This window comes from Gopherus evgoodei, chromosome 1, assembly GCF_007399415.2.
Source record: "Gopherus evgoodei ecotype Sinaloan lineage chromosome 1, rGopEvg1_v1.p, whole genome shotgun sequence".
NCBI lineage: Eukaryota > Metazoa > Chordata > Testudines > Testudinidae > Gopherus > Gopherus evgoodei.
In genome coordinates, this window is record NC_044322.1 from 215,219,873 (window position 1) to 215,231,431 (window position 11,559).

Consider the following 11,559-nt stretch of genomic DNA (forward strand, 5'->3'; position numbering starts at 1 on the left):
AACCATGTGTTTCTCTGTGGTGAGCTCTGAAATCCACACTCAAACTTAACTTTGAAATGTGAATTATGAATGTGGTGGACTCCTTTGCTAGGTCTGTGATTCTCCAAACCACCCTTGAATGAGACAGTTATGGTGGTTATTTTTTCTTATCAATCTAGAAAGTAGAGTTTGAACATGTTACCAGATATATGGACCAAAAAAATTTTTTTTTACATATTCCATTTCAAAATAAATTGAAAATTTTAATCTGAAAAAGCATTTAGTCAATTTCCTTCACCAAAATAATTCAGCTTTTCAAAGTTAAACTAAACAATTTTGAAGTGAAAAACTGGAGTTTTGGAATTAAATGGCAGCAAGGAATTGAAACTCATCCTTCAGTATCCAACCCTATGGTAAAAAAAAAAAATCTAATGGCCTGTAACTGAAAAGTGGCTGGAGCAACCTTCTTCTAATTCAGCAAAATCTTCTCAAACTTAAATATAAATCTGGCAATGTTGTATCCTTAACGGTTTCCCAAGCCAAAGTTACATGGCAGCTAAACACAAAGTTTGCCATGGAATATTGCTGCTCCCCCATTCGTTATGGCACCACACACACATCCCACCTGACAGAACCGTTACTAGCGCGGCTGTACTGAAGGGGGCACAGGCTAAGCACGGGCAGCTTACCCAGTCTTTAGCGGCTGGTTCCCACGGGACATCACAGCAGGACCCGGTAACCACACGGGGTGGAGCCATTCTCCTCAGCACCCCCCGCCCCGCCCGCCCGCAGCGCGCTGGGGGTGACACGGTTCCCATCTTCTGCAGGGTTTGCAGTTTGGTTCAGGCTCCCAGCCCCCGTACAGGCCCCGCTTCCCGGCTCTTCCCTGCCTCACCCAACGGCTGCCCCGCCCCGGGATCCCCTCGCGCGCGCGCCCGCCGCTCCCCCGTTCCAGCCCCGCCAGCGGGTGGCAGGCGCGGTGCCCGGCCCTCTCCGAGCCAACAGCCTCCCCCGCTCACTTACCTTCTGCCCGGCCCAGCCCGCGGTCTCCGCTCTCGGGCCCGAGGCGCGCGGGCGCCCCTCCCTCTCGCCCGCCCCGAGCTAGCCGCAGCGGCGTCCACTGCGCTTGCGCGCGGCTGTCTGCTCCTTCCTACGCGTATTTCCGGCCCCGCCCCACGGCCCTCTGGGAGATGGAGTCCTTCTGGGTGGGGAGTCCCCAGGCCGCCCGGTGCAGAAGTTGAGAACCCACCAACCCCGTCCCGCGAGAGCCGCATGAGACGGTCGCACGGAATGTCGGGGCCGAGATAACTAGCTTCCCAGAATGCAGCGCGCCGCTTATGTGCGGCCGCGCCCAGTAGCAGGAAGCGTCGCTGGGAGTCGGACTAGTGGCGCGTGAGCGTAGCGCGCCAGGATTCGGCCGCGTCGTTGTCCCGAGTCTGATCTTTCGATGGTAGCGGGCGCTGCTGCCTGGTTCTACCCCTCCCCCGCCCCCAGGGTGCGTCAGGGTCGGCAAAGGTCACAGAGGTCCTTTAAACGCCCCCTCCCCCCAGAAGTTCTCCCCAAAGAAACGATCGGGAGTCTGAGGGAACTGGGCTTGTTTAGTCTGCAGAAGAGAAGAACGAGGGGGGATTTGATAGCTGCTTTCAACTACCTGAAAGGGGGTTCCAAAGAGGATGGATCTAGACTGTTCTCAGTGGTAGCAGCTGACAGAACAAGGAGCAATGGTTTCAAGTTGCAGTGGGGGAGGTCTAGGTTGGATTTTAGGAAAACTTTTTCACTAGGAGAGTGGTGAAGCACTGGAATGGGTTACCTAGGGAGGTGGTAGAACCTCCTTCCTTAGGAGGTTTTTAAGGCCCAGCTTGACAAAGCCCTGGCTGGGATGATTTAGTTGGGGTTGGTCCTGCTTTGAGCTCAGGAAAGCATGTGAGATTTTGAAAAATTGTTCTAGTCTGAACTGAGACAAAATTTAAAATCTCAAAATCCATGAACTAGCAATCCAAAAACTTTTTTGATTCAAGTTGATTGAAATATTTTGTTTAGATTTTGACTTTATATCATTTTAAATTTTTTTACGATAATTAGCTTAAATTTCTAAACAAGTTGTTTCAAACCAAAAATGAGTCATCTGAGACTAGTGGGCTGCGTGCTGCGCAGGAAACACAGCGGCCTCTGGTGGCTATGTACTACAATTGCAGGTAATTTCTGCAGTCCTGATGATCACCTGACCTTAAGGTCTGCAGAAATACATGAGAGGTAGCTTGCATGCACGAGTATAACAAACCCTAGCGTTCAAAAATCATGATATTGCCTTAAAATTAATTTAAAAATGAAATTTTGGTATTTCTTTAGTTGCCTTCTAATGTTGGCATGCTTTGGATTCACATGTTCAAGCTTTTCTCTACAGTCATAAGCGGCTAGAAACTTTAAAAAAAAAAAAGTAAAGCTAAGACTCTCAGGGAATAACTCATGTCCTGTGGTGTTCAGTTATCACACAGCACTTGAGGTGCTTGCAAAAACATTTCTTTATTCTGAGTCAGATTCCAGCTGGCTGTGTATAGCAACAAGAGCTTCATAGCACCTTGCCCAGACTCCTGCTCTGGAAAGCTCAGCCCTTAAAGCCAGTCTTCCCTCCAACACAAAATTTAATAAAAAATTATTAATTAATATAACACAAATACTTATTACCAACCTAATAGCTAAGCTTATTAAAAATATTCAATTTGTTTTTGAGGTGCCTTGCACTGTCATTTGGATCTGGGGGGGTCATCAGGAGCATCAGCACTACTGCTGTTCAGGTGGCGGCAAATCTGCTTGTTCTGGTTATTTTATGTCCTAGGACTCAGTTATCTCAATGTGATGCAATTGTTGCTTGTCTGAGACGGTCTCCAGCAAAACAGCTGACTCAGGTGCCCCATAGCTCCCTCCATTCTGTGATTTGTCACCTGTTCCTCCTTTGCATATGTCAATCTGGGAATGATAACCTCTAATGACCACAGGGCTATCTTTTCTAATACTACTGCTGTTTGTTCCCCATCATAGATACACATAGTATTATTTTCATGAAGTAGTGGCAGTTTGCAGGATACCAAATCATATTATTATTTCATTTTATTGTCTTGTCTGTCCCTTTATACATCTGCAAGTCCCCAGTGACTGTGACATCTGTTTCTAACAGTGCTGATTTTCTTCAACAGGCTACTGAAAATAATATGTCAGCAGGTGCACCAATGATGTATTGGTAACCCATTCTGTAATTCTGCTGTGCTAAATACAGAGCAGAGTCTAACTCTGCAGCCTATTTTAGTAGATACTTGATTATTTTCACAGTTTTCCATCAGCTGCTTAGATTGGGGACAATGAAGACTAACAATTACATGCCTAAACCTGTACTTCATTGCAAAATGCTTTAATTCATGCCCACTAAATTGTGGCTTATTGTCACACGTTGCTATGTCAGGTATGCTATGTGTAGCAAAAATAGATTAAGTGTAGTATCTTCTGATAAGGCTATTTTAGGGAAGTGAGAATAATAGTTTAGGACAAATACATAATCAGTCAATGTAAACCAGTCTATGCCTATTTTGCTACAGGGGCTAATTTTTTCTCTGCCACCAACATGGGCTGTTTTGCTCAATTTGGCCTGTATGTTTGGCATATGCAACAAGCCTTAACAGCTTCCTGAATGTCACTGTTCATTTGAGGTCAGTGTAATATGTCTCAGGCCCATCTGAGATTTTTCAGTCTCTAAATAACCTTTGTACGTTGTTACCATAATTTTCTGTAACAACTTTGGATTTTTCTGCAACTGCATTTTTACTTTATATTTTCTATATTTTAGTTATAATGCCTAAATACCTTTGTGAATATGGCCCACAGTGCCTCTGGTCAGCTACAATGAAGAAATAGAGCAGTAAAAATACTTTTATTTCTGGCACCGTGTTCTGCAAACAAGAAATGTTATCGGTTCTACCAAACCCAAGAACAATACTGAATCTTCATGAGTGTCATCTACTGGTTCCATATCTGTCAACTAACTACTTACAACATTATATTGGAGTGGTAACACCAAAGCCATAGTAAAGGAATTGTGTATAACAGAGGATAAGAATGGAAATATCTGCTAAATCTTTTACTTTAGAGAAAAATAAAAAAAAAAAAGGTGTTTGAGTGCTTCTGCTGTTTTGCAATAGGTTTTCCCAAATAAATCTGTCACAAAATTAAATAGCAAAAAAAACTTCATTAGCACAGAGTTAAGAGTGCCTGATAATAGCTTGTACTCTTTCAGAATGTTGCATTCAGCAAAATTCAAACTCCTAAAAACTAGGAAAGGCACAGTTAAGGTAAGGCCCGTGCAATCTTAACTCTACCCCTCTTTGAGTGGTGCCCCATAATACCCATAATGCACACTCATACTCTGCCTTTTCACTGTAATGGACAGGCGGTACCTGTTCTTGCACGATGCTCAAACACTGAGGCTTGGTCTACACATAAAAGTTAGGCTGGCATAGCTGTGTCAGTCAGGTGTTGTAAAAGTCCACTGTTGGGGGTTTGCCCCTCTCTGGGGCAGCTGAGAGCCAGGCCACCTCACTACACAAGCCCGGTACATTGGTGAATTAGCCTGGTGGGTCAGGAAACAGCCAGGAGCTCAGGCAGGGGCAGAGCCAATAGTCTTGTCTTGGAGGCCCAGGCCCTAGGTTGGGGCAGGGCAACAAACAATAGTTCAGGGCTCAGACCCTCAGGCAGGGGCTGAGCAAACAGTTCAGTAAATTAAGAAGCTTAGGCTCCTGGGCCTGAGCACTCGGGTGAGGGGGAGACTGCCACCCATGAGTGGGGTGGCAGGGGGGACACAGACCCACCCACTCTTCTACATCCCAGCCCAGGGCCCTGCTGCTGTGTCAGTGGGGACCCTGGCCGCAACACACTGACATTGGCTCTGAGTGTGCTGCAGCCAGATTAGGGTCAGCTGCCCCCAGGCTACTTCCAACCTCCCCCTCTAACAGTACCTGTGTCTCAGCAGCAACTTCCACAGCATCCCACACCATGGGCTCCTCAGGATACTGAGCAAGGGGTAAACTGGGCAGCTCCTCAGGGTCCCTTTGTACCAGTCAGCTTAGGGGCTCTTCCAGCATCTGGTCAGCATCCAGTCTCTGCAGGTAAGGTCAGTCACAGGCAACAGGCGTCTCCCCAGTAGGAGCTAAGACATCAGCATCTGACCTCTCTGGCAGCCAAGCAGCTTCTGAGCCCTGGGGCTGGGCTTTTATATTTCCTGCCCTGCGCCGTGATCTCTGAGGGGCGGGCGCAGGCTCCAGTGACTCCGCCCACTTTGGCATCCGTAAGGGCTCGTCCCTCTCTGGGGTGGCTGGGAGCCAGGCTGCCTCACTACAGGTGTCTTTGTTTTTTTCACTAACCATACCCCATGCAGCAATCCAAATTTCAAGGCAATTTGAATAATTATATGGATTTTAGAGCACTTAGAAGAGTTGTCCTTTAAACAGAAAGTGCTTCTCAACCTTAATTATGTCCCCTATACAACATTTTTTTCAAAGACTGTATGCTACTTGCACTTTAAGAAAAAGAACTTGTAAAACTATATAATAGCGTCATCTGGTGGCTCCCAGTATAACAGTACTGGAAACCAATTTACAATCTTAACTCTCCTAGCCACTGGTAGACTTGCCAAATGTCACTCATTTCATGTTACGTTCATGCATGCAGGCCATCTCTTATGCATTCCAGCAGACCACACTGAATATGTTCAACTAGACTGCAGAAACAGCTTGCAGGTACAGTTCGTGGCCACCAGAAGCCACCATGGTGCCTGCTGAGTAGACGGACAAGTGGTCTCTGTTTCATTGCTTTCCCTGCTGGAAAAGCAAGCAGTGGAGGCATTAGACAGAAGGGGAAGAGTGGGGGGCTTAGTACTGGCCCAGTGCTTTCTACCTAACTCCTAATTGCCCATCACTCCATTCAACTGCCTCCATCTTTTCCCAAAACACCCCCTCAATCTCCCACAAAGTCATCTCCATCTTCCTCTTGGACACTCCCACAAAATCAACTTCCATTACCTTTTGTCCAACTTCCCCCAGCCACCTCCACTCATGTAGTCCTTCCAGTAGCCCCCCAGCCACACCTATATATTATCCAGACCCTCCCACAAACAAAGCTTCCGCTCTTTCACAGCCTAGCAAACACTAACTCCTCAGACAATCGTTAGCACCCACCCACCTCCCACAGCTACCAAAGTTTGTGCAGCTCCAGTTCTTACTCTTGTTGCTGCCTAGAACAAGGTGTATGCACCTTAGGCTGAAGTTTGTGGCCATATGCAAATTATTTGCAAACATATGCATTATTTCCTGCACTTATTTACATATTCACAAATAATGGCAGATGGAGCTGCACAAAATTAATCAGCTGTGCAATGGTGATTTGTAACATGGTGTGTGTGCAAAAACTGTCGTATCATATATACTATATCCATAACAAAACCATACCTGAAAGATCTTACAGTCTAATTGTATGAATTAGTTGTATGAATGAAGTAAAGTATACTATACAGAACAGAGGACACACAAACTCAAGATACAGGATCTGATCCTGCAGTGTTTACTCAGGCAAACTAAGACTGACTTAGTGGGAGTTTTGCCTGAGTGAAACCTATAAGGATCTGACTCATGGACAGTACAGTTAAAATGCCTCATAGTTTTGTGCAGTTTCATGTGACACTTATGAACTTCAGAGAACAGTTGCCCGGTTCTTGTTTCTTTATTCCTTTTGCAGCCGAACACAACAAGAAGTTGTATTGATCATACAAAACCCAGAAATAACACTGCATCTTCATGAGCATCATCTATTGGCACTTATCTATTAACTATTTGTTTTGCTAAGCCAGTTTTAATAGTAACACTTGTTTTTTGAAAATCGATATATAAGCCTTCTTTGCCTGGATTTTAACAGAATGTTTCTGGCTCACCACCAACCTGGCATCTCCCTTCTAGGAAAGGGAGGGATCTCTTCAGTGCAGAGATAAGATTAGTCTGCAGTTAATCAGACACAAACACTCACTATTAGGCCTTGTCTACACTACTCAGTTTTCTCAACAAAAGTCCAGTTTAGTCAAAAAACATTGGAGGTGTACGCACTGCAATGCTCCTTCTGCTGACAAAACTCTCCAGCTTTCCCAGCAAAATAAAACCACCTTGATAAGAGGCATACAGCTTTTTCTGGCAAAGTGGTAGCATAGATGCTGTGCTTGGTTATATTGCTGTCCCACAATGTCCATCCTGACCACTCTGGTCAGCAATTCAAACTACGCTGCCCTGCACCCAGGTACACAGGCATTTGCCCCTCCCCCTTTAAAGGCTCAGGAATTTTTGAAATTCCACTTCCTGCTTGCTTGGCATGGACAGCTCACATCACATCTTCCCAGCTGACCATGGCAGTTCCATGCATCAAACGCTCTCCCACTTAGAGCACACCTGAGTTTTTGAATCTGCTGGCACTGTGGGAGAGGGGGCTATGCAATCCCAGCTCCACTCCAGCCGTAGGAACTTCAGTACCTATGGTCAGATTTCTCATGGCATGTTGGATAAGGGCTATGAACGGGATAAAGGAGCTGAGGCAGGCGTACCAGAAGGCAAGGGAGGCAAACTGTTGCTTTGGTGTTGCACTGAAGACCTGCCACTTCTATAAAGAGCTGGACACAATCCTTGACAGCAACACCACCTCTACCACCAAGAATACTGTGGATACTTCAGCAAGGCTGGAGACGGCGGACAGTAGACTCAACCCTGAGGATGAAGTCATAGTCAAGGAGGTCGAGTATGAGGATTATGTGGAGCACACCACAGGGTCATCCGGTGACAAGGCCAGTCAGGACCACTTTTCCACTCCAGAGGGGTCTAGCCAGTCCCAGCAGTCCATATCTGGCGTGCATGATGCAGGAGAGGAGAGTCCTGCTAAGTGATCTTTTTGAGTTGATGCTGTTCGGTTATTTGAGGTAGAGCTGTCCTTTGCTCTGTATATTCTAGAACTGGATGAAGGGATAGAAATGTACAAGACTAACTGCGCATGTGCTTCACATTCCCCTGTTCAGCTAAGCAGTGTGGCAAAACAGTGTGTTGATGCACACTGAGATTTAACAGGAATCCTCAAGAGACATCTCTAGGAAACTTTCCTGGAGGTACTCACTGATCTTTTGCCGAAGGTTCTTTGGCAGAGCTGCTTTTTTCCTTCACCCATTGTAGGAAACTTTCCTGTGCCAATCAGCAGTCACTTATGCAAGGACTGAAGTGGTACACAGGTGATCAGCATAGACACCAGGTCGGAAGCTGCATTCATGCAGGAGATGCACCCTTGCATCCTTGCTTACCCTGAGGAGTGAGACATCAGCTTCAAAGACCCCCCCACCTGTGGAAAATGGTGGCAGAATTTACATTATTGTCCTTAGTCGCCTTCACTGATCCCTTTAAAAAAAACACTAGACACTTGTCCCATCTTGAGCACACAACCTTCCTCCCCCCATGGGCCACTGCCCACATTTACGGTGTTTGCCAAGATGTGTACTGGCCAAAGGACAGTGAGAAAGTGATTCGTATATCAAAAAAGGTGTATTTTACTTTAATGAATCAGTGCTGTGTGTGAACTAACAATCATGCTTTTGTTTATTGTTTCTTGCATTTCTGCAAATGTGGTCTTTGGGGGAACCCCCTAAACACTGGTGGAGCACCTTGGCCAGATAAGGAAGAGACCAAGGTGGAACAAGAAGGACATGTTCCAAGAAGTGTTCCAATCCTCAGAGGCTAAAAAAAGAGAACATGGAGTGGAGAGAGACCCTGAAGGAAAAATTTAAAATAGACAGGCAGGAGAGCAAGGAGTGCATTGTAAAGCAGTGGTTCTCAATCAAGGGTCTGCGGCCCCTGGGGGGCCATAAGCAGGGTTGGCATTAGAGTTGCTGGAGTCCAGGGCAGAAAGACAAAGCCTCACCGCATAGGCTGAAGGCCAGGGTCCCAAGCCGCGCCACTCAGGGCTGAAGCCAAAGACTGAGCAACTTAGCTTCTCGGAGCCCCCTGGGCAACTGCCGTACTTGCTACCCCCTAACACTGGCCCTGGCTTTTATATGCAGAAAAGCATTTGTTGTGACACAGGTGGGTGATGGAGTTTTTATAGCATGTTGGGGGAGGGCTCAGAAAGAAAAAAGTTGAGAACCCCTCTCTTGTAAAGGACCAGGAATGGATGATAAAAGTGATGGAGGAGCCAACACAGATGCTAATCACGCTCCAGGCAGAACACATATGTGCTCGTTCCCCCTACTCCCACCTCAGTTAATACAGAACTGCTTTACATGCCCTCCCCAAACTCCTCCCACATATTCCTTGCAACTTCCTGGAATGTCTCGGTACCCCATTCACTCCAACCCTTTGGATAGTTTCCAAAATGATAGCTGAACTTACACATAGCTATGAGAGCCTACACTGCCCTGCATTCTTATCTCCCTTCCCACCAAGCCTTTTGTGTGTGTTGTTAATTGGAACTTAATAAAAACAAACTCTCTGAAAGATAACCGACTTTTATTTGTCTTCTTGAAATGGTGGTTGCTGCTGGTAGTAATACATAGTAGCAATCTGATCGTTTGCTGACTACAAATCCCAGTCAGGAATAATCACAATTTTCATACAAGGCAGCAAGTTAACAAAGCATGGCACAGTCTTGGTGCTCATTGTCAAAATGTTGCCACAAAGCTTCCCTGATTCAAATAGCCCCCCACTGTGCCCCTTTAATAGCCTGGGTATCTGGCTGCTCAAAATCTGCTGCCAGGCGATCCACCTCCATGCTCCAATGCAGGGGAAACTTTTCACCCTGAGCCTCACAAATATTATGGAGTGCACAGCAGGCTGCTATGACCATGGGAATATTTTCCTCATTTAGGAATGCCATAAGGGCAGTGCCAGCATGTTTTTAATCTGCCAAAAGCACATTCTGCGGTCATTCTGCACCTGCTCAGCCTATTGTTGAAGTGCTCCTTGCTTCTGTCCAGGTTTTCCAGGTAAGGTTTCATGAGCCATGAGAGTACGAAGTACACTGGGTCTCCCAGGATCACTGAGGATTTTAACATCCCCCACTGGAATCTTATGATCTGGAAAAAGTCCCTGCTTGCAGCTTTCTGTACAAGCCAATGTTCCTGAAAATGAGTGTCATATGCTCCTTCCTGGACCACTTTGCGTTGATGTCAGTGAAACACCCACAGTGATCCAGAAATGTCTGCAATACCATGGAGAAGTACCCCTTTCTAATGATGTACTCTGCTGCAAGATGGTCCAGGGCCAGAATTGGAATATGCGTGTCATCTATCGCCCTCTGCAGTTAGGGAATCCCATTGCCACAAAGTCATGCACTATTTCACGCACACTGACAAGAGTCATAGTTCTTCATAGCAGGATGCAATTAATGCCCCTGTACACTTGTGATAATGCAGCCCCAACGGTGGACTTCTGGACTCCAAACTGATTTGTGACTGACCGGTAGCAGTCTTGAGTCATCATGTTCCACACAGCGATTCACCAGGCACTTCTCCACTGAGACGGCAGCTCTCAGTTTGGTGTCCTTGCACCACAGTGCTGTGGTAAGCTCTGCACACAGTTCCAGGAAGCTGGCTTTCCCCATCTGAAAGATCTGTAGCCACTGCTTGTCATCCCAGACCTGCATAACAATGTGATCCCACCACTTAGAACTTGTTTCCTGAGCCCAGAATAGACACTCCACATGTTCAGTTGCTCTGTGAATGCCAGAAGTAATCTGGTGTTATTTCTTTCCATGACACACAGCAGAGCAGGCAACTCTGATTCCTGTTCAGATTAGGAGTTCATGATATACTGCATGACCATCCACAATATGTTCATAACAGTGACCACAACAATAGAGAGCTGTGCGGGATCCATCCTTTCAGACAGAGATGGCTTGCTGAAAAATGCCATGAAACGCAGTCAGAAGCTCATGGGATGGGATGGAAAAAAACTGGATCATGGGACATAGATCCTGCACCCATGATGCACTGCCATCCACTCCGCCTTCCCACAACTCCTAGTGGCAAAAGATGGCAAGTAGCAAGTAGCACTGCACTCGTTGATGCTAGAGCACCAACTGTGGATGTGCTCTGCTGACAGGAGTGTTGTGTGAACATGCACAAGGGATGTAATTATACCAGTTTTTGATTGTCGGCGTAAATTGCATCAACAAAACATGTGTAGTCTAGACAAGCCCTTAGTGTCTATTACTGGAGTTCATGGCAATAGGATCAGAGGACACATTGATAACTAGGCCAGTAAAAGACACAGTATGATATGGGCAGTAAGAAATCAAGTTCTAAAGGTGTAGGAGTAGGGATCTTCATTGGAGAATTCCAGGAAACATGAAAAAGTCACAGTACAGTACTTTCGGAAACTCTGAGAAATGTTATTGTCCATTTCTCTAAGCACCCAGTACTGAAGAAATGAGTCAGCTCTTCTCCTGTTTTATTTAATTAAATATCACTCTAGCAATGACATTGTTAATAAATACAGTGGAAGAATAGCTCTGTAAGCTGAG

General features: G+C 46.0%; 1 protein-coding gene across 8 annotated transcripts in view; it reads right to left on the reverse strand.

Annotated features, from left to right (window-relative positions):
• Positions 1-5,221, reverse strand: part of LOC115635895 (importin subunit alpha-5) — a 132,527-nt gene extending 127,306 nt beyond the window's left edge. For 2 of the 8 annotated variants that reach the window (XR_003996730.1, XR_003996733.1), the window contains exon 1: positions 1,003-1,563. Coding sequence is in view for 6 of the 8 variants with exons in the window: in XM_030535243.1 (XP_030391103.1) it covers positions 1,003-1,253 (251 nt within the window). In the remaining 2 variants the exon portion in view is untranslated. Of the gene's footprint in view, positions 1-1,002; positions 1,569-4,982 lie in introns of those variants that run through there. The other 6 variants (XM_030535263.1, XM_030535253.1, XM_030535243.1 and 3 more) reach the window with 5 other exon arrangements.
• Positions 5,222-11,559: the final 6,338 nt, after the last annotated feature.